Raw genomic sequence first — 27,397 nt, 5'->3', positions numbered from 1 at the left:
GCTGCCGAGAGCCGTGAACCCTGCCCTGCGGTCCAGAGCTCGCACACTGCCTGAGACCGCAGGCCTGCCCACCTTGAACTCCTCACACGGCCCCACTCTGCTGTGCTCGATTCAAAAAGGACTGCCACAAAGTAAGAGCCACACGGGGCCACTCAGCTCTATAGCAGATCTCCACCCGGCATCTGGAGGCCGACTGCCAGGTCCCATGTGGAAAGCAGATTCCGGGGCAGGCCCTGGGGTTCGAGTGTGTGGACGGCAGTCAGGGACAGCCCAGTCCCAGGGCCCTCAGCCCACAGGCCCTCAGAGGAAAGATTAAAGCAAGCTCCAGCTCAAGCCCCTGCTCTGGAGCTCCGAGCTGCTGCCTCCTGAGGACCAGGGGAGGCTCCTCCTCCAGCGCTGAGCCCAGGACCCCCGACAGTGCTGTGTGGGAGCCACGTGGCCCTTCCCCCTCCCTCCTCGTTCTCACGGTCACAACTCACAACTGACCTTAAGATACCACTCACACTCTCGAGTCACCACCCCAAAGACTGGCTACAACGTCAGCTCTCCTGAAAGCAGGGTGACGGGCAGTGCCCACCTGTGGCTGCTGCCCCCAGCTCACACACCACCACCCACCCTTCGTCCCATTGCAACCGCTCACCACGAGTGGACAAAAGGGCTGGGTCCAGACAAAAAGAGAAAGAGACACTTTATTAGCATTGTTACGGCATTGCACACAGGAGGGTCCTCAGTGCCCAGGCCGCTGAGCTGCAAGCAGTAAATCAGAGTGAGAGCGATCACTGTACACAAACAAGTGCAGACGCAGGACCACCTGAACCTCAAACAGAAGACCGAAAACCACTTTACAAAGAAGTAAATAAAAATAACACCCAGTTTGCTATTTAAAAAAGTGCCAGCTCTTGCATGGCAGACCCCAGCAGTAGCTCTGATACTTGATGGCTGAGGTGTGCAGCCCATGGGGGCGGGGCCTGTCCTGGCTTCTAAAGCTTAATTTAAGCGTTCCAGATTTCCGTCTTTTGGAGTACTTCTGTTTTGCAATTTTCTTTCTCTACTAATCCCTTAAGCACATCAGCCTAATATTAGCCAGCTTTCATCAGTCCTAAGTGTTAAGATCAGAGACTCTCCCTTTGTAAGGCTTAGATCTGAATCAAGAGTGAAGAGACCAAACACCAGAATCTTAGAAAGCCAAATGATATGGAGCCAGTGCCCCTTGAAAAGCCCTCTTACCCACCCCTTCTTAGAGTTCTACTTTGGTAAATATTAACATTTAACCAGTTAGCAAAATATTTAACCCAGTTAGCAAAATTAACACCGTCATTTCAATAGTTACTCTTTTGTGCATAGTAAATGTTGCAAGATGAACTTCAAATTGGATAAAGCAGATTTGGAAATCGTGTGCAGGCAAGTGTGCCTCCCTCAACCAGTCTGAGCTCAGGGAAACGAACGGCGGGCCTGCAGCCGCTGCTGGTCTGTGGTGCGGCAGCGCTAAATTGTCTGGTAGCCCGCGTGGCTCCTCTTCCTGCCGATGAGGTAGGCAATGAGGACGATGAGGACCAGCCCGGCCAGGGCACCGCCCACGGCGATGGGGATCATCATGTTGTTCTCATCCAGCTGGCATTCCTCCACTGTGGAGACAGAGGGACCTGTGCTCACTCGGCTGTCACCACATGGACCAGACAGACTGGCCTCTGCCTCCTCCTCCTTCCCACAGCCCAGCAGGGGAGGATTAACTGAAGAAGGGGCTCCAATTCCAATCAGCTAGCACACGGAGAAGCCCCTATAGAGACGGGGCTTTCCACATGGCTGGGAAGTTACAGATGTGGCCAGTCGGCGTGCAGTCCAGGCCCCTGGGCCCTTCTGGAACACTGACTGCTTTCACAGGGGTGGAGCCACACTACTTCTTAAAACGATCACCTGTGCTCAAAGCTGACATGCATTTGCTGGCCCTTTCGACAGTGAAGTGGCGCAGGAAGAACTTGCTCTAAAAATCATAGACTGGGAAAGGGGACCCCCACCCCCACCTCCCACACACAAGCTGTTCAATATCCAAACAGAACCATAGCCTGTCGGAGCCTGTGCAAGTCTGAAATGCTGCCCTTGATGCTACTCACCGGACCCAAACTTGTCACCTTCCACCTGGAAAGCCTGAACCCACACTCTGAAGACGTTGACAGAAAGGGCCTCTGTGACGCGCAGGCGCTCCTCGGCATTACACCTGTAGGAGTTCCCGATGGTGGCCTGAAGTGCCCTCAGCGAGCTGTTGGCAGCCTTGAAGGTGGGGTCTGCAAAGGCACGTGAGAGTGAGTGCCACGGAGCACCTGGACGGGCACGTGAATTGTGGGAGTCTTACCTCTGGCGTCAGGAAGAGTCATATCCAACTGGATTTCTTGCAGGAAAAACTGGCTAGAAGTTGCATTCTTAAAAAGAAGAAGACAGTCCTTATAACCACTCAGATTTTTACTGTCAAACTTGAAGGCTCATTTGGTAATAAATTTGACCTCCCATAGTTCTAGCTTTAGAATAAAACCAGAGTATCCTGTCTGTAAAAGGCATCGCATAACTCTCATGAACAAATTTTGATTAGTTCCTTCCAAACCATTCTACAGAATCAGATTCTCTGCTAAAATGGGGATTGAAGGAGTTGTATTGTAAAAAGAAAACCTTTTCCTAAAAAGTTCAATAAATATTCTGAAAGTTAAACTTTATTAGGAGAAACCCAACTGTTAATCAGTTCATTTGCATAGTGTATTACAAATATTCATGAGTGACATTTCCATTCTTCCCATATTTCGCTAACGTTACATATGACTCTGCCGAGGCAGGTAAGAAAACAAGAAGGCACAGGACACAGAGACACTGCTCCTCAGTAAAGGGGCAGGGACCACATGAGGCAGGAGGCCAAGCTGAGCGCCCGCCCTGAAGTCCCTCTTCCCTCTCGGCAGCCACGCTGACTACAGACAGGTGGTGCTAACAGTGGCTGTCGGGTACCCAGTAGGCACGGCCTGATGAATGCTGAATAAACAAACGCAGGCATTTGTTAACAAAAAAGGGGGGGGAGCAGAGGGCCCAAAAAGACTGACAGAGGAAGGCAGAGAAAAGACTCCTCCTGCCTAAGGCAGAGCTGTGGGTTCAGGACCTGTGTCCGACCTTCACCCCGGCTTGTGCACCACATACTCAGCTTCGCCACTGTGGCCACATGGCACCAAGCGCACGAGAAAACAGTCAAAAGAAAACCAGGTCAGGCGCACGCTAAGACGCCAGGCAGGGCTGACACGGAAGCCCCCAAGTGACAAAGGAACATGGGCCCTCACCATTCCAAAGTGGAAGACAAGGAGAGTGACATCCTCGTCCCGGAGCTCCAGGGTCACCAGTTGGGCAGTGCAGCTCCCATTGACACGGGTCTTATTTGGGTTGATATTGAATACTCTTGTCACAGTCTAAGAAAGAGACAAAAACAAGTTACCATTCCATCTCATGCCAAGTCCTCCCCACTTTGGAAAAAACAAAGAATCCTAAAGCAGTAACATCAAGGCCACGTTCATTTTGACCGAAACCAGAAGGAAAACATTAGAAGTTTATCCTAGTGTGGATTTCTGGTTCCAAAACTGCTTGTCCAGCTACTTCTGCTTGCTACTCTCAGAAGGACACGTCCCTGTAGGAAAGGTGCAGATCCCAGCCCCATTCTGACCCCGTCCTCCAATGGCCACAGACTTTACATGCAACACAAGTGAGTTACCTGCCACAGCCCCACAGACTCTGTCATCAGTAGGGAGAAATATTATCTCAAAGGAGAAGTACAAAAACAACACTTAAATGTTGGAGCAAAATTTCATGTTCTTTCAGGGGTCAACAAACTTGTCCCTTAAAGTGCCAAACAACACACGCCTTAGGCTTTGTGGACCACGTGACGTCTCCATCACAACGCCTCAATGCTGCTGAGTCAGAGAGAAGTGCCATAGTGTGTGGACAGGTGGGATGGCTGTGACAGACACAGGCACACTGACCTGCTCCCTACAATCCACATCTAGGAGACTACACATGCGTGCCCACCCCAATGCTCATGCGCACCAACACGCCAACACAGAGAGAGAAAGGACTCCTCAGAGCCCAGCCTACCATGTTGTCCCTGTTCTCGTAAGTGACGTTCAGCTGCAGCCCCATGGTGGCCAGCAGACAGGTCCCGTTGGTGCCACTCACGTTGTACTTGTTCACTGAGGGGCTCTCAGGCGTAGGGGATGGTGAAGGGTGGGGGGTCACTGGCGGCGTTGGTGTCGGGGAAGGTCTATCTTGCTCACAGCGTGTCTCTGGAGGGACAAATGGGAATGAATCATGCCCCACAGGAAGGCCAGCAAAGTCCTGGGTCCCTAGAGCTGCCAGGAGCTACAAACCCTGCTGAGCTCACTGCGGACCCCAGCAGACTGTCCTAAAAAGCACCGGAGAACACAATTTCTCAATCACCAAGAATGGCATGTGCCCACACCGTTCAGGAAGTACAGGACAGGAGTAAATCACTACAGACCGCATTCCACTCAGAGTGGGCATGTGCTCACACCGTTCAGGAAGTACAGGACAGGAGTAAATCACTACAGACCGCATTCCACTCAGAATGGGCATGTGCTCACACCGTTCAGGAAGCACAGGACAGGAGTAAATCACTACAGACAACATTCCACTCAGAGTGGGCATGTGCTCACACCGTTCAGGAAGCACAGGACAGGAGTAAATCACTACAGACCGCATTCCACTCAGAGTGGGCATGTGCTCACACCGTTCAGGAAGCACAGGACAGGAGTAAATCACTACAGACCGCATTCCACTCAGAGTGGGCATGTGCTCACACCGTTCAGGAAGCACAGGACAGGAGTAAATCACTACAGACAACATTCCACTCAGAGTGGGCATGTGCTCACACCGTTCAGGAAGCACAGGACAGGAGTAAATCACTACAGACCGCATTCCACTCAGAGTGGGCATGTGCTCACACCGTTCAGGAAGCACAGGACAGGAGTAAATCACTACAGACCGCATTCCACTCAGAGTGGGCATGTGCTCACACCGTTCAGGAAGCACAGGACAGGAGTAAATCACTACAGACAACATTCCACTCAGAGTGGGCATGTGCTCACACCGTTCAGGAAGCACAGGACAGGAGTAAATCACTACAGACAACATTCCACTCAGAGTGGGCATGTGCTCACACCGTTCAGGAAGCACAGGACAGGAGTAAATCATCACAGACAACATTCCACTCAGAGTGGGCAGGGGCCACTGACCCAGAGACCCGGGTGTGCAGGATGACGGGGGTGTGTGTGTGTGTGTGTGTGTGTGTGTGTGTGTGTGTGTGTGTGTGTGTGTGTGTGTGTGTGTGTGTGTGTGTGTGGAGGGCGCACGGCGGGGTGACTATCGGGAGAGGGCAGTGAGTGTGGAGAGGGCACACGGGGCAGGGGTGTGGGGGAAGAGGGCGCACGGCGGGGTGGGGAGAGGGTGCTTGGCGGGGGAGAGGGCACATGGCACCCCCTTGAAGACATGCTGAGGAATTTGAATGTTATTCTGTCCCTCAGAATTTTATCCACCATGATAGTGTACAACAAAAATTTAGATCGAAAATCAAGGTAAAGGAGAAAGACAACTGAACATTTTCTACAGGAGCAGACAGGATGGATGCACGCCTTCTATGAAAGATTGCAGAAAATTACTTAACGATCTAAAACAGTAAGATACTCAGCACTTCTAGGAGACTGTCACCCCCAAAATTAGGTTCTTTCTTCTACTACTCTGTTTCTGTGGACTATCAAGTAGTTTAGAATTCTATTTACACAATTTCCATCCAATTCCGACTCTCCACATTTCTGCTAGGCTGAACCACAGGAAGGTGGCCCCAATATCCAGCGTGGGGAGCCCACCAGGGATCTGCTCTAACTTTATTGACCGTCTGCTCCCTTCTTACTCCAAGCTACAGTGAATTTCATTCTTTTTCAGTTGCCGACTCTGCCTCCATATTCCATCTACTCAGGGAGGCGAGACAGGAAAACTGCCCCGCAGGACTACAACACAGGGCAACTTAACAGCTTCACACCAGGCCATCTTCTAGAGCAAAATGCCTTCCTAGACCGAGGATAAAGATAGCAAAACAAAACACAACAAAACCCCACCTCTGTGAAGTGGATTTAATCTTGGGCTGATGATGGCAAGTCAAATACTGCCACAGGTGTCCTGGCCCACACCATCTGCCACTTACCCTGGAGCCAAGCTTCAAGTTGATGTTATAACTGTACTTTTACAAGTAGCTTCACCATTACTTTATAAATTGTTACAGAAGAGAACATATCATATGTGCAAAACCACATCAAAACAGAGAACAGGCCAGTCTCCAAATTCTGGCCACAAACTGCACTCAGAAGCTGGAGCTGGCGGACTGAAGGAAGAATGTGCAGACTACGACCTGCCGAATGAGGGGCACAAGCCACCCACACAGGGCCTCAGCAGCCAGGCTCCCTCAGCATCCCAGCTACCGCTCTGGGAAAGCGAAGCCTACAGGGTCGTTGGATCCAAGGTGCAGTTTCACTGCACTCAAACAAAGGAAGCACAAGATCAGTTACTCACAGACCCCGGAAGGGAGGGGGCACAGCGGCGGGGGAGGACAGTACCCTACCCAGGCCACGAGAGCAGGGTGGCAAGCACCTACTCCTCCTAAGGTGGCTGGGGTAAGGTCACTAACTTTTCACCAACTTAACTCTGAAGTGGTTATTTTAAAAGGTGCCCTGGGAAAGGCACAGCACAGGCGTGTGGGAACCCTAAGCCCAGGTCCCTGTCCAAGCGTCCAGAACATGCAAGCAGGGCTGTCAAGCTGTAAAAGGCCTGGGCAGCAACTCAGAAAAACAAAGTTGTTTTTCTCACCATAACACACTGGAAGAGTAACCTACACGGATTTGACTGTCATTTTCAAGGTATAATCCACTGTTTTCATTAAGCAGTTACAAAATGTCAACTTGCAAACATGAATAACACAGTTAGGTCTAAGTGCTAGTCAGAAAAAGGCAGGACTTAGAAATCTGCATGGATAAAATGCCCTCTTTCTTCTATCTTACTTATAAACGTAAAATCCTCTCTCTAACCAGGCTGTCACCTACTACAAACACCAAAGTCCTTCCTGCAGAGGGCTCACAACCCACGCAGAGATAATCACAAATAAAGTGCACTGGAGTCTGCAAAGTGCCACCTGCAGGAAAGCCTCTGGGAAGACCAGGGGACGCAGGGTTACCATGGGTCACCTTTAGTCCTCTCCACAAAGGAGACAATGGGAGAGGAGACCCAGGGCTGGGCACCCTTCTAGCAGCTCTTCTCACAAAGTGCAGAAGCTTATACATCCTGAAGGCCCCAAACGATCTCCTGGCAGCAGCAGACGTTCCAATAAACCCAGAAGCTGTAATTAATAAGAGTCTCAGATGGAAAGAGATGTTTTAACATCAATTCCTTCAGTTTAAACTAGACACTGAGCGAGACTCTGGTTCCTAAGGAATGAAAAAGAGATACTGCCAAATTGGGTATTAAGTCAGTTATATGATGAACTATATTTAAAAGTAGTTTCCATTCTGAACTAATGGTCATAGTAGTTGACAAGTACTCACGTATCAGATCTTAAAGATAAACAGATGAAAAAATCCAAGTCCTCTGGTGAGTCATTAAACCCAGATGCCTGGGTAGGCCTTATCCCAACCCACTAACCCAGCGTGGGCCTGGGGCTGGAAATCCAATCCTGACGGACACAGAGTGACACCCATCCATCTGGTTCACTTCAGCCTCCAGCAGAGCTCCACTCAGCCCATTCCAGAACGATAATCATCTGCCCCACTTCACAGCCCTTCACGAAAGACGACACCTGTCTTCTTCAGCACTCATCTCCATCAGTGAAACTGACAGGGGAAGTTCAGCCTCAGCTTGTGCTTTATGTCCTTCCAAAATGAAATCTCTAAGTCCCTGAGGTTTCTCAGGATGACACATGAAAGGCAGGACTCACGGTGGCTGTCAGTCAAGGCCACTACCACATCCTGCTGAGTGAGGCCCCACGAGCCTCGTCTAACCCTAAGCCTGCAGTCCATCAGATAAAAGCTTTGCATGGGCTTTTATGACCAAAACCTTACTGACTCACTGGAAATGCGTTAATTCAACAATTCTTTATTAAGAGCCCACGAGCACAAGAGAATAGAGGCATCTAAAAACATACTGAACAAATTTGATAAGGAATCTTTTCTCTGAAGAAACTTTCAATTTAGTTAACAGACAAGGAAAAAGTAAGTTTAAAAAAAGTGCCTAAGAACCAAAGGAATAAAATTGGTACAAGAGGGGATAAAAATATGGCTCGGTTTTAGTGGAAATGAACTATTTTTAAGTGACTTATGCTGTCATGATAGTATATGTGGTGAGTATGCCAAATTCCCTACTTGTATGGAAAATACTTGTCCCTTTAATTGTAAAGTGACATTAAAACCTAGCAGTATCAAAAGACACACAAGACAGGGAGTGACACCAGCATCATGGCGGAATGCTCTCTCCCCTTAGCCTCTCTCCCCTAAGATACAACAAAAAGGACATTCATACACCAACAGAGGACATGCACACAACACAAAGACGTCTGAGAGACCCACACAGCCACACGTCTGACGGTGGAGGTGCTGGACCCCAAGACGAAGTGGAAGGAGGAAAGGGATCTCCTCTCCCTCCCCCAAGGGCAGCGACCCTGGGTGCAGGACCACGCGGCTCTGAGAAAAGAGGGGGTGGGGCAGCCCTCCATGGGAACACCCTTGCTCTCCAAGTTCCCCCAGAGCCTGAGGGAAAGCCCCACACAGGCATGGCTAAGCTGTCGCAGGGGTGTCTTTATTGAGCCAGCACCCCAGGAGAGGAGATAGTGAGGGCAGAGCAAGAACACCCCCAGGATTGCACATGCCAAGACAGCCCTGACCCCCAGCCTGGCATCACAGCTCAGCAGTTGGCCAGAGCCAGCACAGACAGAAAAGCAGCCAGCAGCTGGAGCGAAGGAGCTGTGGATTGTCATGGGCTCAGAATACAGAGCTTCTGACCCCACCCAGTCATGGCAGGTAGAAGCTGCAACCAGATACTATAAGTACACAAAGGCACAAATCCACGCTGTCAAATAGTCTGAAAAAATAATTCTCCAGACCAGAAGGAAAATGACAAGCATGCAGAAATCAATCCTGAAGGCACAGAAATGTATAATCTAAATGACAGAGAAGTGAAAACAGCTATCACAAAAAAACTCAATGAGTTACAAGAAAGTACAGACAGACAGTTCAATGAAATCAGGAACTTCTTCACAAAAGAGATTGAAACTATAAAGAAAAACCAATCAGAAATGTTGGAGATGAAAGACACAATGGATGAGATGAAGAAGAATCTGGACTCCTTGAACAACAGAGCTGATATTAGGGAGGAATGAATCAGCAGTCTGGAGGACAGAAATAGAAATGCTTCAGATGGAGGAGAGCGAGCTAAGACTAAAAAGAAATGAAGAAATTCTCCAAGAAACATCCAATTCAATTAGGAAATGCAACATAAGGATTACAGGTATTCCAGAGGGAGACGAGGAGGAGAATGGAGCAGAAAGCTCATTCAAAGAAATAAGAGCTGGGGGACTGGCCCGGTGGTGCAGTGGTTAAGTATGCACGTTCCACTTCTCGGTAGCCCAGGGTTTGCCGCTTCAGATCCTGGGTGTGGACTTGGCACTGCTTAGCAAAAGCCATGCTGTGGTAGGCATCCCACATATAAAGGAGAGGAAGATGGGCATGGATATTAGCTTAGGGCCAGTCTTCCTCAGCAGAAAGAGGACTGGCAGTAGTTAGCTCAGGGCTAATCTTCCTAAAAAAAAGAAATAATAGCTGAGAACATCTGAAACCTGGGGAAGGAGCTAGAGACACAAGTGAAAGAGGCCAACAGATCTCCTAACTATATCAATGTAAAAAGATCTTCTACAAGGCAGGTGGTAGTAAAGCTGGCAAAAGTCAATGACAGAGAAAAAATACTAAGGGCAGCAAGGCAGAAGAAAATAACCTACAAAGGAACCCTTATCAGGCTTTCAGTGGATTTTTCAGCAGAAACCTTACAGGCTGGGAGAGAGTGGAACGTTATATTCAAAATCCTGAAAGACAAAAACTTTCAGCCAAAAATACCCTATCCAGCAAAAATAGCCTTCAGATATGGTGGAAAAATAAACTTTCCCAGGTAAACAAAAGCTAAGGGAATTCATTGCCACAAGATCCCCACCTCACCCCAACACACACACACACACACAGGAAATGATCAAGAAGGCCCTCAAACCTGAACAAAAAGAAGACAAGGTTTAGAAAGCCTTGAGCAAGAGATAAACAGGCAGACAAAATCATACAATTGCAGCTCTCTATCAGAACAGCTTAGCCAACACTTAATTATAACATTAAAGATAAAGGGAAGGAAAACATCAAAAATAATCTCGTCATTTTAACCATAAACTCACAACACAAGATGGAATAAGTTGTGACAACAACAACTTAGAAAGAGAAGAGGAGAGGGATAGAATTGGCTGAGTCTAAGGAAATAAGAGGCTATCAGAAAATGGACTACTATGAGATTTTTTATACATACCTCATGGAAACCATTAAACAAGTAATGAGAAGAGAAACGCAAATAATAAGTGAAGAGAAAACTAAGAAAACCATCATAGAAATTACCTAACTGCATTGGCAGTCTGAAATACATGGGACAAGAAATAAGGGAAATGCAGAAAAACCAGAAAATGAGCGATAAAATAGCAGCATTAAACCCTTATTTATCAGTAATCACTCTAAACGTAAATGCATTGAATTCTTCAATGAAAAGACACAGAGTGGCAGGATGGTTTAAAAAAGAAGACCCAACAATATGCTGCCTCCAGGAAACACATCTCAGCTCCAAAGACAAACACAGGCTCAGAGTGAAGGGATGGAAGACGATACTCCCAGCTAATGGCAAATAAAAGAAAGCAAGTGTTGCCATACTTACAAGAGAGAAAGCAGACTTCAAGATAAAACAGGCAATGAGAGACAAAGAGGGGCAGTATATACTGATGAAAAGAACACTCCACCAAGACATAACACGTATAAATGTGTATGCACCCAACACAGGAGGCACCAAAGCACATAAGGCAACTAGTAAAACCTAAAAGGAGATATTAACAACATAAGAGTAGGGGACCTTACCATCCCACTCACATCAATGGATAGATCACCCAGACAGAAAGTCAACAAGGAAACAGTGACATTTAACAAAAAACTAGATCAGATGGACTTTACAGATACATATAGAATACTCTATCCAAAAACAGCAGAATACACATTCTTATCAAGTGCACAGGGAACATTCTCAAGGATAGACCATATGTTGGGAAACAAGGCAAGCCTCAATATATTTAAGAAGACTGAAATGATATCAAGCATCTTTTCCAACCATAATGCTATGAAACTAGAAATCAACTACAAGAAAAAAGCTGTGAAAAGGACAAAGATGTGGAGACTAAATAACATGCTACTGAACAAGCAATGGATCACTTTAGAAATTAAAGGAGAAATCAAAAAATATGTGGAGACAAATGAAAATGAAAATACATCATACCAACTATTAGAGAATGCAGCAAAAGCAGTCCTAAGAGGAAAATTCATAGAAATACAGGCCCACCTTAAGAAACAAGAAAAATCTCAAGCAACCCTAAACTACACCTAACAGATCTTGAAAAATGAGAACAAAGGTCAAAGTCAGTAAGAGGAAAATGATAAAAATAAGGGCAGAAGTAAACTAAATTGAAACAAAAAAGACAGTAGAAAGGATCAATGAATGAAAGAGCTGGTTGTTTGAGAAGATCAACAAAACTGACAAACCCTTAACCAGATTTACTGAGAAAAAGAGCAGGCTCAAATAAATAAAATTAGAAATTAAAAAGGAGAAATTACAATGGATAGCACAGAAATACAAAGGATTATAAGAGAGTGCTATGGAAAACTATATGCCAACAAATTGGATAATCTAGAAGAAATGGATAAATTCTTAAACTCTTACAACCTCCCAAAACTGAGGCACTAAGAAATACAGAATCTGAACAGAGCAATCACAAGTAAAGAGATTGAAACAGTAATCAAAAACCTCCCAAAAATAGAATTCCAGGACCAGATGGCTTCTGTGGAAAATTCTCCCAAACATTCAGAAAAGACTTAATACCCCTCCTTCTCAAACTATCCCAAAAAACTGAAGAACAACGAACACTTCTTAACACATTCTACAAAGCCAACATCGTCCTGATCCCAAAGCTGGACAAGGACACCACAGAGAAGGAAAATTACAGGCCAATACTGCTGATGACCATAGACGCAAAAATCCTCAACAAAATATTGGCAAACCAAATACAGCAACACATGAAAAGGATCACACACCACGATCTGGTAGGATTTATATCAGGGACACAGGGATGGTTCAACATCCACAAATCAATCAACGTGATACACCACATCAACAAAATGAGGAATAAAAACCACATGATCATCCCAATAGACGCAGAGAATGCATTTGACAAGATCTAACATCCATTTGCAATAAAAACTCTCAATAAAATGGGTATAGAAGGAAAGCACCTCAACATAATAAAGCCCATACATGACAAACCCACAGCTAATATCATACTCAACAGGGAAAAACTGAACGCCATCCCTCTGAGAACAGGAACAAAACAAGGATGCCCACTCTCACCACTCTTACGCAACACAGTGCTGGAGGTTCTGGCCAGAGGAATTAGGCAAGAAAAAGAAATAAGGGGAATCCAAATAGGCAATGAAGAAGTGAAACTCTCACTGTTTGCAGACGACATGATCTCATATACAGAAAACCCTAAAGAATCCATTGGAAAACTATCAAAAATAATCAACAACTACAGCAAAGTGGCAGGGTACAAAATCAACTTACAAAAACCAGTTGCATTTCTATACTCTAATAACAAACTAGCAGAAAGAGAAGTCAAGAATCAATCTCATTTACAATTGCAAAAAGAATAAAATATCTAGAAATAAATTTCACTAAGGAGGTGAAGACCCATACAACGAAAACTATAAGACATTACTGAAAGAAATTGAAGATGACATAAAGAAATGGGAAAATATTCCGTGCACGTGGATTGGAATAATAAACATAGTAAAAATGTCCATATTACTTAAAGCAATCTACAGATTTAGTGCAATCCCAATGAGAATCCCACTGACATTCTTCATGGAAATAGAACAAAGAATCCTAAGAATCATATGGGATAACAAAAAACTCCAAATAGCTAAAGCAATCCTGAAAAAAAGAACAAAGCTGGAGACATCACAATCCCTGACTTCAAAATATACCAGAAAGTTGGGCCTGGCACTGTGGCCAGGTGGTTAAAGTTCTGCACGCTCCACTTCAGCAACCGGGTTCATGGCCTCAGATCCCAGGCGTGGACTTACTCCACTCATCAGCCACGCTGTGGAGGTGTCTCACATACAAAGGAAAAAACAGAGGAGGACTGGCACAGATGTTAGCTCAGGGCTAATCTTCCTCAAGCAAAAAAAGGGGAGGATTGGCAATGGATGTTAGCTTAGGATGACTCTTCCTCAGGGAAAAGAATTAAAATTAAAAAGAAGTATACTACAAAGCTATGCTAATCAAAATGGCATGGTCCTGGCACAAAAACAGGCACAGAGAGCAATGGAATAGAATTGAAAGCCCAGAAATAAAACCACACATCTATGGACAGCTGATTTTCGACAAAGGAGCTAAGAACATACAATGGAGAAAGGAAAGTGTCTTCAATAAGTGGTGTTGGGAAAACTGGACAGCCACATGCAAAAGAATGCAAGTAGACCATTATCTTAGGCCATACACAAAAATTAACTCAAAATGGATCAAAGACTTGAAGGTAAGTCTTGAAATCATAAAACTCCTAGAAGATATAGGCAGTACGCTCTTTGGCATTGGTCTTAGAAGGATCTTTTCAAATACCACGTCTCCTCAGGCAAAGGAAACAAAAGAAAAAATAAACAAGTGGGAGTTCATCAGGCTAAAGAGCTTCTGCACGGCAAAGGAAACCAGGAACCAAACGAAAAGACAATTGACCAACTGGGAGAAAATATTTGCAAATCATATACCTGATAGAGGGTTAATCTCCATAATATATAAAGAATTCACACAACTCAACAACAAAACAAACAGCTTGATCAAAAAATGGGCACGGGATACGAACATTTTCCCAAAGGAGATATACAGATAGCCAATAGACACATGAAAAGATTCAACATCACTGATCATCAGGGAAGTGCAAATCTAAACTATACTAAGATGCCATCTTACACCTGGTAGAATGGCTAAAATTACCAAAACAAAAAACAACAAATGTTGGAGAGGATGTGGAGAAAAGGGAACCCTTGTACACTGCTGGTGGGAATGCAAACTGGTGTGGCCACTATGGAAAACAGTATGGAGATTTCTCAAAAAACTAAAAATGTAACTACCATACGACCCAGCTATCTCACTACTGGGTATTTGTCCAAAGAACTTGAAACCAACAATTCAAAGAGACCCATGCACCCCTATGTTCATTGCAGCATTATTCACAATAGCCAAGAAGTGAAGCAACCCAAGTGCCCATGGACTCATGACTGGATAAAGAAGAGGTGGTATATATATACAATGGAATACTACTCAGCCATAAAAAAGACAAAATTGTCCCATTTGCAACAAGGATGGACCTTGAGGGAACTATGTTAAGTGAAATAAGCCAGAGAAAGACAAACACCGTATTATTCCACTCATATGTGGAAGACAAACACATGGACAAACAGAACTGTTTAGTGGTTACCAGGGGGAGGGGGTCAGGGGGTGGGCATAAGGTGTAAAGGGGCGCATATGTATGGTGACAAATAATAATGCATAGCTGAAATTGACAATGTTATAAACTATTACGACCTCAATAAAAACAAACACCCAACAAGACACGAAGAATAGACAAAAAGTGGTCTAACAAAATGCTGGCTGGTTAGGCTCTCCAAGGATCAGACTCCAGTCACGTTCACCGCGAGTTGAGTAACTGTGGAATATGCTAATCGCTGAGGTGTAAAAACAATTCAGATCATGTCATCAATTAGCATATTCTGTTGCACAGCATAGCCCCTCACCTATGGAGTGTCCGCCCCACTAGGGATACGAGGCCTCAACTCCTCCCCCTTGCACTGCATCCTCAGCAGCTGCCTGCCAGTGGCTGGCCCGAGAGCTCCTCTAATCACTGGTCCTAGGATCCAGGCCACAGGAGGACCACATCCCATAAGACAGTGTGTTGAGCAAGAAGTCAGGGGCTGTGTGAGAGGTGGGGCAGGAGCAGCTGTCAAGGCAAGAGGCACAGGCCTTAGCAAAGGAGCCTCAAAAGAGGGCCTGGGGTCGCTTTGCTGTCTTGCTTCCTCTCTGTGTCTCAGTGCCAGAAGCCCACAGTGATAAGGGTTACTGCAGAGGGTGTGTAAGGAGATGAGCTCCACAAGCCCCAGAGGGAATTCTTCCATTCCAGTGACGAGTCTGCAGGTGGCCCGAACTTCACCCAGCCCTCCTGGCCTATGAGAAGAAGACACTTGAACTTCTCCAAGATGTAACTTCAGAATGCCTCTTAACCCTCCTGTTCCCAGGAGAACTTACTAAGAGTGTGGCAGTGTCTTGGAAAGCACAGACTGACGGGCCACCCACAAGCTCCAAGTAACCACCGAGCCCCAAGCTGAAAGGCCAAACCCCAAGTGACCCTAAGTGGGACACGAGCCTGCCTCGGAGAAGGGGCCAGTGGCTGGGTCTCAGGTGTGAGGACAGCCTTGCACTTGTACCTTTTTCACTTGGAATCACGTGAATATGTCCTCCATTAGAAAAGTAATTAGGGCTGGCTTGGTGGCACAGTGGTTAAGTGTGCACATTCCGCTTTGGCGGCCCGCGGCTCCCCGGTTTGGATCCCAGGTGCAGACATGGCACTGCTTGGCATGCCATGCTGTGGGAGGCATCCCACATATAAAGTAGAGGAAGATGGGCATGGATGTTAACTCAGGGCCAGTCTTCCTCAGCAAAAAGAGAAGGACTGGCAGTAGTTAGCTCAGGGCTAATCTTCCTCACAAAACAAAACAAAATCAGCCTCTTTACATTGCCATATCTGTCCCTCAACTAGAAAAGGCAGCCCTGTCACAGGGCCCCAACGCCCTCACGACGCAGGCCGCGCAGCACCTCACTTCAAAGCACCACGCCCTGCCGGGACTCCCAGCCATCTCGTCCACGTTCAGAAGCCTCTGAAGCAGAAGAAAACAAGTCATGAAGGTGAGGAGCCATATTCTACGGCCAAATTCAGGCCCAGCTGGCAGTGAGGTCACTCCAGGGAGCCAGCAACCAGAGACACTATCATTTTCTAAGGCCCTCTGACGGGTTTTGCTTTTTCCTTCTGCTCTTGAGACCTGAGCAAGACGACAGATGCAACCCAGGTGTGTTGTGTGAGGTATGGAAACCCAGCTATTCAGAGACGTGTGATTGTGAAGAAATCAGTAATTACTTGAAGTGTTTACCTCGTTACTCTAAGCCTCGCTCACTTACCCACTCTGACTGAAGTCACCTTGCACCTGCCTGAGGAGGGGGATGTGAGACTCACACACGCCTGGACCGGCTGCCCTCAAACACACACTGCTCACGCCAGCCCAAGGGGGCAGTCCTCACCTTCTGCGAGCCCTTCCAGGTGAAGGTGCACGCCCACCCGGCCCGCCAGGCGCAGTCTGAAAGAGGCTCCGTGGTGGAAAAGTCAAGCTCACTCTGACCTCCACCGTTAGCCCTGCACCTTGCCGCTGGCTGTATTTCTCCCAGTTACACGGGGTCTCTCTCAGTTCTAGCTCTGTCACTAACAGTCTTCCCAGTAGGTCAGGGGTGAGGAAATTTTCTCCATAAAGGGTCAGCCAGTAAACAGCCCAGAGGTGTCTGCCGGCTCTGCTGGGAGCACGCACATCTCTGAGAAGGACTGTGACAAGCCTCCCAGAGGGCTGACAGGTCCATCGTGCCACCGAGCACTGGCAACACAGCACAAATTAGCCACTCTCCCATAGCCACTCTGAGCGTTCCAGCCAGACTGCTGGGGAACACTGCAAACCAAAGGCCCAGCAGCCTAGAAGGAGGCGCTGTCTCTCACACTCTGTCCATGGGGACAACTCGCCCAAGGTCTCCCTCCAGGAGAGTGACAGGCATCTGGGAGCTGACGGGCAGGATTTGGGAAGAGAATTTCCTCAAGTCAGAGTAAAATGACACTATTCACTACTTACTCTGGGCCAGGCACTGAGATAAGCACTTTGCATAAATCTCCCTTTTAATCCTAACAAGCTTCTGAGCCAGGTTATGATCCTTATTTTCCAAGTGAAGGAACCGGAGGCTGACTGCCTAACCAGAGACCAGGGACCCTGGAGGGGCTTGGAGCCCCTGCCTGTGGGACCCAGAGCCCACGGCTGGAGCTCAGGTGGCAGGTGCACCTCAAGGGATCATGACCTCTCTGAAAGGCACTCCTTGTCCTTCCACCACCTGCCCCCACGCCTGCCTGAGCTGGAATGAGGTCAGACTAGTCTCTGTGTAAAGACAACTGGACTGAACTGGAAGAGGCCCTGTGACCCTGACCCCGTTAGCTCTCTAACAAGGGAAGACACAGAGAGGATTTCAATTGCTTTGCCCTTTCACCCTTTTTAACCAATGCTTGTCCACCCTCATCTAAAGAGGTCACCTTCTCTAAAGAGAAAAAAGGTTTGGTGGACAGCACTGTAAAGATGAGAGCCGCCGCCTCAGGCGTGGGCGGCACAGAGGCTCACTCACACACATGGCCCTCAGGCACCTGGACACAAGGTGGCTTCGGCATCCGTGAGTTAGACAAACGGCACCAGGGCTGAGGGCAGGCAGTGTCTTACCTTCCTTACTGAAGCTGTTGCTGGAGAGGTACGCCTGGATGGTGGCATCATGTAGCGTGACAGTCACGTTACTCATGTGGATCTGATCGCTGCTTACACACCTGTATGTTTTATTTATGTCTGCCTTGATGTCAGTTACGGATTCCACAGTCTTGACTTCTGTATGAAAAAAAAATCCAGTTCTCACTACTTGAAGTGCTTGGTGAAAAGTAATTTTAGATACTCCCCAACCCAATTTTCTTCCCTTCATAATTGGTGAGTTTTGGTTCGTACCCTTGGAGCTTGCGTTGGGGAAAATCTGTGCATCTGACAAGTTGTAAACAAAACGCATCAGCTGGACCCTGTAACGTGTGGCATTTCTTGCAAAGGTGAGGGTCAGTGTATGTCCTCTTCCAAAAGCAACCACGAGACTGGGGCCAGAAGCATTGTCTTTGCCACAAGAGCTGCTGTTTAATACCACTGCATCAGAGGGCAGGTCGAAGGTCACATTCTAGAACACACACAGCGATGAGAGACCCCAATTAGAACGCAGGCTATTAAGGGAATCAGAAATACCAAAGAAAGATCTGAGTCTGACACAAACTGAGACCTCAGGCCCAGATCAGATATCACCGTTAAGGTATTCATTTTTAATAAAAGTAAAAAACACAAAAAAGGTCAATATGACATGTCAGTAATAGACCAAAAAGTAAGTAATTCAAGTGTAAGATAAAGTTGACTTAATTATTCATAGAATTAAATATTCTTTATTAATATAACTTTAATTTACAATAGAATTAAAACTAAAGCTATCTTAGCAAACCGAAATAATTATAATGGGCTTCAGAATGAGCTGTGTATTTATATTCGAAAAAAAGTTATTACTACTTGTTAGCTATAGAAATGTGTGTTAGAAGAATACGTCTTTTTAAACAAAGAGAAGAGGGTGTTTACTGCAGAACTGTTTTAACTTACTATTACAAGCCAAACAAACAACTAGAAAACAACCTAATGTCCATCAAAATGAACTAAATGGTTAACTAAATGGCTAAATGTACTATGGTTAAGCTGTCCTAAAAAATGACAGAACTACATGAGGTGACAAGGACATGTTTTGTGCAACAGTAAGGCACATAACAACATGTGGATGATCACATTACTGTAACACAATTAATATGTAACGAAATATTTTAAAAACCCAAACAAAAAAAAAGTGAAGTAGAAATTAAAATAAAAGGTGCCTGGACAACTCTTTATAATTTGAGATATTTCTATGGACACAAACCTTCCTGGTTTTCTTCTGTTTTGACAGCGACCACATGTGTACAGAGCCTGTATGAACTAATGAGGCCCGAGCAGCTGGCACAAAGTCCAAGTGCTCTCGAGAACTGCACATCCCCAGCAACGCAGGCCCACCACTGCCTCTGAGCGGCAGGAAAGATACAGTGCTGTGACATGGAGGTGGGCAAGGAAGGGTGACGTTTCAACAAAGAACTGACAGTGTGGTTTAGGGATACATTTAAACGAGTGAATGTTAAGTAGAATGAGTAAGTGAAATGTCCATTAACAGGTAACTGACAGAGGAAGACATACAAAAAGATGCTGCTCATTTGTTAGAACTCAGGTAAACGCAAAAAGCCTGTTTTAACAAAAGAACAAAGGGACATTTTAATCAAACTGGTATAATGCTGACAGCACTGCACATCAAACAACTGTTTATACGCAATTCTCAGAACATAACAGTTTAAGGCAAATTTGACAAATCAAAAATGCTATCTTCACAGAGCTATACATTGGGCATGAAAAAGAACATAAGAAAACAACTACCAATAAGGGGATGATGTAACAAATCAGGCTGGTTAACATAATGAAGTGCTACATTGTGATTGTAAAAGATAATCATGAAGAAAACAGGAAAAATCAGTGACAGCACAGAACAAAATGGACTGTAGGTTACGACTGCAGCTTCAGTAGATAAAACAGCATAGGCTTCTACAGGCAGTCATAATCTGTAAAATAAAGGCAGTACATAATATATAGGCATAGTCTACTGATGAGCCCAGAAGGAAATATGCATACGTGAAAACAACTGTGTTAAGGTGGTATCCTTTTTCAAGGATGAAATTAATCTTAACACACACGCACAAGCAATGCACGCGGCACGCGGCTGTCCTACCTTAAAACCACTGTTGGTATCATAGTTGGTCAAGAAGGCAGCGGAGAAGTTGGCCATTATACAAGCTGTCCCGTTGCCATCTTTCACCACAAACACTGCTGATGCACCGTGCATGAGGCCTGCTAACTCCAGGAAAGACAGAAATGACCAAAAGCCTTTTTGAAAACACAGCTGGATATTTCTGCTGTCTACAGCTGTAGCAATAATGGATTTTATTAGGAGACTGCACTGTGCTTCTTAAACCACTAAAGAACTACACACATGGAATACCCAGGCTGGGTTCAGCTGGGCCTTCTGGCCTCCTGGACACATTCTGAAAATGTTAACTCTAAACCCATCCAATCAGTTTGCCAATCTGGTCAACAGCTCTTTAATGCTTTACTTCAGAATACTTAGCAGAAGTCGCATGTCAATTCCTGGGTCACCCCTTGGCATAGGCTGCTCCACACTCATTCCTCAGAGGATCTCTGGGATATGTGGTGGGGTTCTGGAGGCACAACTCAACCTAAATACTGGCCTTCTACAGAGATCCCTGGGAAGGCTGGCAATCTCTTTCACTGTGATCCTCAACTGCTATTTAAACTTGGATCTGTTTGTGCCTCTCACGGACTGCTGGTATGGCAAGAAAAGCCACGGACTCAAAGGTCTGAGCTCTCTGCCCAGTTTCAGAAAGGTTCTCAAAAAACAGTGTTTCAATTGAACCTGGAGTTAGCTGTGTGAGTTTAGAACATCACTCAACATGTCTTGGGGTAGGTCTGCTGTACCCAAGAGGGAAGAGACAGACGAAGCTCCCAAGTGTCCTTGCAGCTCGAGAGCCATCACCGCCACGCTTCCTCCTTGAGTGAGTTCTCAGGGCCAGGCCGTCTCTGGCTTCTTCACCTCCCACAGCCCTGACCAAGCAGTTTAGTGGCAAATGTAATCTGATCACTGTGGTAGACAACTGAGTAGTTTTACGAGCCACACATTTTAGCGCATTGTTTTTTATAGATGGGCAAAAATAGGTGCATTTGCTAGTCTAAAGCCCCACAGGTGTCAGGCACCACTGTCTGCTGGAACGCTCAGAGCTGACGTGCCCTCCTGTCTGCGCTGCCACAGGCTCCCGCTCGCCCTTCCACCAGGCGTTTACACACCCGGCTCTGATGGCTCCAAGGGTAAATGTGACAGGCACACTTGGAAGGCAGCATCCTCAAAGGACGCTCTAACTTTTCACTCTGAAATCCCGTCCCTGAGCCGGCCCCAGTGGCCTAGCAGTTAAGTTCAGTGCGCTGGGCTTGGTTCCCGGGCGTGGACCTATACCGCTCCGTTAGTGGACATGCTGTGGTGGCATCCACATACTAAAAATAGAGGAAGACTGGCATGGATGTTAGCTCAGGGCAAATCTTTCCCAGCAAAAAGAAAAGGAGATAAAATCCCTGTCCTGACAAAGCAAATGACTGCAACGAACCCACTTCAGTTTACCCCTGGGACTTCCACAAAACAAACTCTTTAGAGCCAACTACTATTCAAACCTACAGCACAGACCTAGAGCAGAAACCTCATCATCTCCCCTTAAGCCTCTGGTAAATGAGATACCAAAACCTATCGTAAAGAAAAGTTGCTACATAATGAAAACATAAACCATAGCAAACAAGGAAATCCGTGCCATGCCACTTTTTGTGTTTTGCTTGGCAAATTTCTAACATCTCCTCCCCTCAGATACTTGGGCAAAACTACACTAAAAGCACTTCTAATGAATGAATATTCCATTTTAAAAACATAGAGAAAATTCCATAACTTGTTTTTGACAAAGTAAAAGTTTCTAAAAACACACAAGCTGGTTCTCAGGCCTTCTGAGAGGGATCGGGTAAGAGCACAAGAGCAATGGAGTGAGGTCAGCAAGGCAAAGAAGCAGGTTCAGGAGGCAGAAATAGAAGTGCGTGTTAAAGCACAGGGGCTAAAGCCAGAGGAACAGTGGACACTGACCCAGCTCATCACGCACGTGGGCCGCTGCCTGCCCTGGGCGCAGGCTCCCTCAGGTCTGAGCCACCCTCCCCTGGCCCTGGCCCAGCTGCTGGAGGGTCCCATGCAATCACGTGTGCCGTGGCACAGCAGGCTGCTCCCTCCCATGGGAGCACGCACAGGTCAGTTCTTACTGAGCTGCCCTTCCAAAAAGTTCCCTAAATCATTAAAAACTTTCTACTGACTCACAGCACTTCATGAGAAACAGTGCGGATTAAACAACTTCTCATACAACTTTTTCATTTAGTAAATATGCTGAGATTTCAAAGGAAAACAAAGAAGTATTACTAAAATTTAAAATAAGCTCTAGGAGCACTAGATGCCGACATTTATTCTGGAGAGGTGCAGAAACTTTCAATTATTAAAATAAGGCACTTACCCCAGAAGCCACTTTCGGTCAAGAGGAAAATGTCTACAAGACCGTTAGAATACAAAATTCTAAGAGAAACGTATGTATGCTAATGGCCAGAAATTTTTCGGTTTTTGTTTTTTTTAATTCTGTAACAGGAGCAGTTGATTAAAAAAACCCTCCTCAAATCAGGTAAAATGTGCCCGATCCTTTGAGGCGTGCCCTCTCAAGCCAGCCCCCTGGCCTGCTGACAACTGCTGATCGCCAGCAGTACTGCACTCAGCTGTGAACTCCATCACTGCTCCAGGGTCAGAAAAAGGAGTAACTTCGGGATATTCCTTCAAAACACCCTCCTTGCAGAAAACAAGTACAGCGCTGGGAAGCACGCCTGCTTCTGAGTAAGATCTGCTGTGCAACAGGTTCCCCCACCACTTACTGGCTGTGTGACCTGGGGCCAGCAGCAGCCGCCACGCCCTGAGTCTAGGCACCCGTGAAGTGGAAGAGAGGGTGCTGACACCTCAGGGTCATTAGAGCACCAGAGGAGCCAATGCATGCAGAGCATTCAGTACAGGGCATTAGCACGGGCTCTAATATCAGCTGTTACCATCTAAACATCCAGTGGTACACAGACCTCATCTATCAAGTTCACTGAATCCTCAGTACCTGACAAAGTCAAGCAAGCACTGCACTTAACAAGCTCTTGCAACACACTTGCTCTGTGCCAGGTGCCACTCCAAACACTCTGCAGGTGACTAAGTCATCATGACAACCATCATAGGTAGACACTATTACAATTCCCTTTTACAGATGTGGAGACTAAGGCACAGAGAAGTTAACTTGCTCAAGGTCACACAGCTAGTGAGGGTGCAGAGCCAGATCTACAACCGGGTCTGTGCTGCCGTGGGCTGCCTGCAGAGTGAGCGCCACGTCTGAGCCACCGTTCAAAACATGTGCCCGTCTGTGCTGCCGTGGCTGCCTGCAGAGTGAGCGCCACATCTGAGCCACCGTTCTAGCCAGCATTTGGTGAGCGAGGGAACACACTTCAAATTATGAAACACTTGCCTTTGAAATGAAAGAGATTGCCATCTAAAGAAATGAGTCAATAAATTTCTTCATTAAGATTTTTATAAAAAATTATTTCTAGTTTGTCTTGGCTTCTTTTAAATCCAGTATTTTTCTTCTTCTTTTTAACCAGAGATATATAATCATCTATCAAGATTTAAAGGAAGACAAAGAAGACCAAGGTTCCATCGCAGACACTGAATCACCACCTCTAAGGGTAGGGCACCAGTATGCACATTTCTAAAAAGCCGACGTATGCACGTTTCATTCGGGATCACAGCTGTAAAACTGGACGTCTCAACTATGTCCTGGGTACTTCCTACGTGAGGCACGAGGAGGCTGTAAGATGAGGAAGGGAGACTTGTGCACAAATAATCAAAACACAGCTGCACTGATACTCTAGTAAAGCACACGCTATGCACACATGTAGTCAAGTCCTGTGGACCCAGAGAGAAGGGAGGACTAACACTGCCTGGGATGGGTCTAATAACATAAATTAAAAATTATGGACCTAAACACATTTTGACCTCAAAGGTAGGGAAGAATTTGGCCACCAACCTGAGTAACTGACAAACTCCCACAATCAAGGGTAACATTAATTAGTATAAACTTTTCAAACTTCCTAAGTGACAGCTCTTTATTTGGAAAGGGGAAGGAGGTCATCCAGCTGACATCAACAGTTTAAAGAGTCTCATTACACAATTACATTTAATCTCACATATCAAAAAGTTTCAGTTCATGCTTGTCTAGTCTTTCTACCAAGTACTCAAACACAAAAGAAGCTTTACGTAATTTCTAATTATTAATGCAGGAGGAATTAGTAATTTAGAAGTTTGAAATATTTTTAGAAAAGATGCTTTTTAGTGAAATTCTGCAATAAAATAAACATTATTTTAAAGAAATCTAAATCGTTGTTAACAGATCTTTCCCAAAAGTTGGATTTTAATTGAATATGAAATTTAAACGATATGACAGAATAGGCATTAAAAAGCTAATTATAAGCACAACACACCAAGGTATCAGAACGTAAGGAAATTATGGATTTTTCTCTTCATTTTTAAGCAGAATTTTTAAGACATGACACAAAATATTAAAGTTTTAATGTGTCTGAGTTTTATTAAAAAAAGTCAGTGCAGCTGCTCTGATGGGACAAAACTTGTTCCAGCAACTCGTCCTGCAGCTGATCACACCTGCCAGAGAAGGGCACAGCTCACTGCTCCAATGAGGTCGTCCCTCGTGGCTATTCATGCAGCTCAGAAATCCCTTTCACACAACACACCCAATTAAATGTGAAACCAAGATCCATTCAGTGGCAATACCATAATTTGAGAGTAGGATGAGACCTAGAGATGTTTAAAGAATTCACGGGCAGGTGTGCTCAGAGTATGCGTGTCTACTTAACTCACGACCTCCTGCCAGTCGTCTTCTGTATATTTCGGACCCTGACACTTACATAAACCATCCCATGTTCCTGGGGGAGAGATGAGGGTGGCATGGAGAGGGGTTCACCAAGGGCCTCTAAAGACAAAGTCAAACCACGTGGTGAGGTCCGTTGACGGGACAGCACACACTCCTCTTTATTGTTACGACAGATAAATGAGAGCAGAATTCCTCAATAAGACGCTGAGCGCTTCTATGACTTGGGCAGACTGAAGGAGAGCCAGACTCTGCCCAACGCGTGGATGGAGCCCCTCGTTCCGACCCACAGGGACCGGCACACAGAACAGGGCCGCGCTGTGCCACGACTCACTGGAAACGAACACGGCCGCTGTCGGTCGAGGCCAGTCCTACCGTGCGTCCTGGCCACTGTGGGTTCTCCTAAACTCAAGACAACTGCCAGGCACTCCGCCTAAGTGCAGAGTCCCAGTAACACCAGCACCGCACGCCACGCTCAAAGGGGCGCCGCCGCCCAGCGCTCCTCCGGGCACAGTCCGTGGGGCAGAGCTGCGGGGGCTCACCCGCCGGGATGGGGGTCGCAGGGACCCCGCAGGCCTTGCCGTCCCGGGATGCACAGCGCCCCATGGACCTCCGCGGCCAGCCCTGCCCTAAGCCAAGGACCACCACAGCCGTCCAGCAGCCAGCAAGCCACGCGAGCAGACTCCAACCTGACGCCCGAGACCCGATCCCTCGGCCACCCGGACCCGGCTCCCCAGGCAGCGGCCAGCGGGCTCCGAGCAGGACGCCACGCGTGGACTTCGGCCGGGGCGGGCACGACTCGCGGGCCACGCCGGCCTGCGGCTCCCACTGCCCCCCGACCCCGCCGCCGCCCCCCGCCGTGTGACCCCCGACACCGCTGCCCCTCGGGTCCTTGTGCCATCCCTCGACCCCGTCGCTGCCCCCTAGGCCGTGTGTCGTCCCCCGACCCCGCTGCACCCCGGGGCCGTGTGTCCCCCCGACACCACTGCCCCCCGGGGCCTTGTGTTCCCCCCGACCCCGCCGCCGCCCCCCGGGCCGTGTGTCCCCCCGACCCCGCTGCCCCCCGGGCCGTGAGTCGCCCCCCCGACCCCGCCGAAGCCCCCCGGACGTGAGTCCCCCCGACCCCGCTGCCCCCCGGGCCGTGAGTCGCCCCCCCGACCCCGCCACAGCCCCCCGGGCCGTGTGTCCCCCGCCCCGACCCCGCCGCCGCCCCCCGGGCCGTGTGTCGCCCCCCCGACCCCGCCGCCGCCCCCCGGACGTGAGTACCCCGCCCGCCGGCCTCACCGAGCAGCAGCAGGAGAAGCGGCCGCCGCCGGGCGCCGCTGGGAGCCGCCATGGGCGCGAGGGCCGCGAGGCGGAGCGGGAGCCGCGCGCGCGGGGCGGTTGGGCCGCGGGCAGGGGGGCCGGGCGCGAGGGGCGGCGGTCCCGCGGTCTAGAGGCCCGGCCTCTTGGGCGCCCGCGGCTGGAAGGAGACCCGCGGCCGGCAGCGCCTGTCACGTGAGGCCCCGCCGCGCCCGTGCCGTCACGTGACCTTGCGGATCTCGCGAGAGCGTGCGGGCGCCCGGGGCCCGGCTCCTGCGAGTGCGACGTCCTCCCCGCGCCGAGGGCCCGCCTCGCACGTGACCGGGGTCGGACACGTGACCCCGCCGGGCACGTGACCGCGGTGCCACGTGACCCGGGCTGGGTGCCGGGAGCCCCCTGGTCCGCTGCGGCCTGAGGCGGAAAGTGGGCGGCGGGTCCGGGAGAGGAGGGCGGAGGGGCGGCGCGGCCGGGCAGGGGCTCCGTCAGGGCCGCCGCGCGGCGGGAGGAGAAGCCGGGTTTGAACTCGGAGAAGCGCGGCGTACCCCCGGAGACCCGCTCCTCGTCGTAGGTGCAGTGGGTCGCCTGGGCCCCCTGCCGGCGGGAGGGGCCCCGGGGCCTGTCCCTGGGGGAGTGGGGCTTCCACAAGGACCTTGGTGCCGGGCTTCTTGATCTCAAGTTCATGCCTGAGGCCGGGAAGCCACACACTGCGACGGGGGTGCTTGGAGATGGAGAAAGATTCATTGGAGTCGGCCAAAACGAGTAGCCCGCAGCCTGAGTTCACTCGAATCGGCCCCCAAGAGCGGACAGCAGGGGGTTTACAGCGCTAAGGGGCTTGACAGGAGGAGCTTTGGGAAACAAAGGGGTCCCTCCCGATCAGCCCCTGGGCAGTCTGACTCCTGGCCTTCGACCTGCCGAGGGCCGTCCGGTGACCGAAACCTCCCGAGGGCTCTCTCTCCTGCAAGACAAGCTCACAAATCCTCGAGACCCGAGTCACCTCTCAAGTTAAGCAAACAGCAAATTGGTTTAGTATCTACAGTACCCCTCAGGTACCCGGCTTCAACCTGAGTCCTACACGCTTCTCTCCTTCGTGGGGTTAGGAAGTTCTCCGAGTCCTGGCATCTTTAACTTTGG

The 27,397-nt window shown here is 48.1% G+C and overlaps 1 protein-coding gene across 2 annotated transcripts; it reads right to left on the bottom strand.

Moving 5' to 3' along the window:
• Positions 1–671: 671 nt before the first annotated feature.
• LAMP1 (lysosomal associated membrane protein 1) lies at positions 672–26,618 on the bottom strand. 2 transcript variants are annotated; one of them, XM_070579376.1, is made up of 9 exons: positions 26,249–26,618; positions 20,140–20,261; positions 18,258–18,474; positions 17,985–18,143; positions 4,117–4,304; positions 3,312–3,437; positions 2,351–2,417; positions 2,112–2,282; positions 672–1,625 (listed from the first exon to the last, which is right to left on the bottom strand). In XM_070579376.1, exons 1-9 carry the CDS (start codon positions 26,298–26,300, stop codon positions 1,486–1,488), a joined length of 1,242 nt encoding a protein of 413 aa, XP_070435477.1. In that variant the 5' UTR covers positions 26,301–26,618; the 3' UTR covers positions 672–1,485. The 2 variants fall into 2 exon arrangements, with proteins under 2 accessions (XP_070435477.1, XP_070435478.1); XM_070579377.1 differs by having other exon boundaries at positions 20,140–20,258; positions 26,249–26,577.
• Between the last annotated feature and the right edge of the window lie 779 nt (positions 26,619–27,397).

The sequence above is a fragment of the Equus przewalskii genome, chromosome 16 (genome assembly GCF_037783145.1).
Source record: "Equus przewalskii isolate Varuska chromosome 16, EquPr2, whole genome shotgun sequence".
NCBI classification, from domain to species: Eukaryota; Metazoa; Chordata; class Mammalia; order Perissodactyla; family Equidae; genus Equus; species Equus przewalskii.
This window is presented reverse-complemented; position numbering and strand designations above follow the sequence as displayed.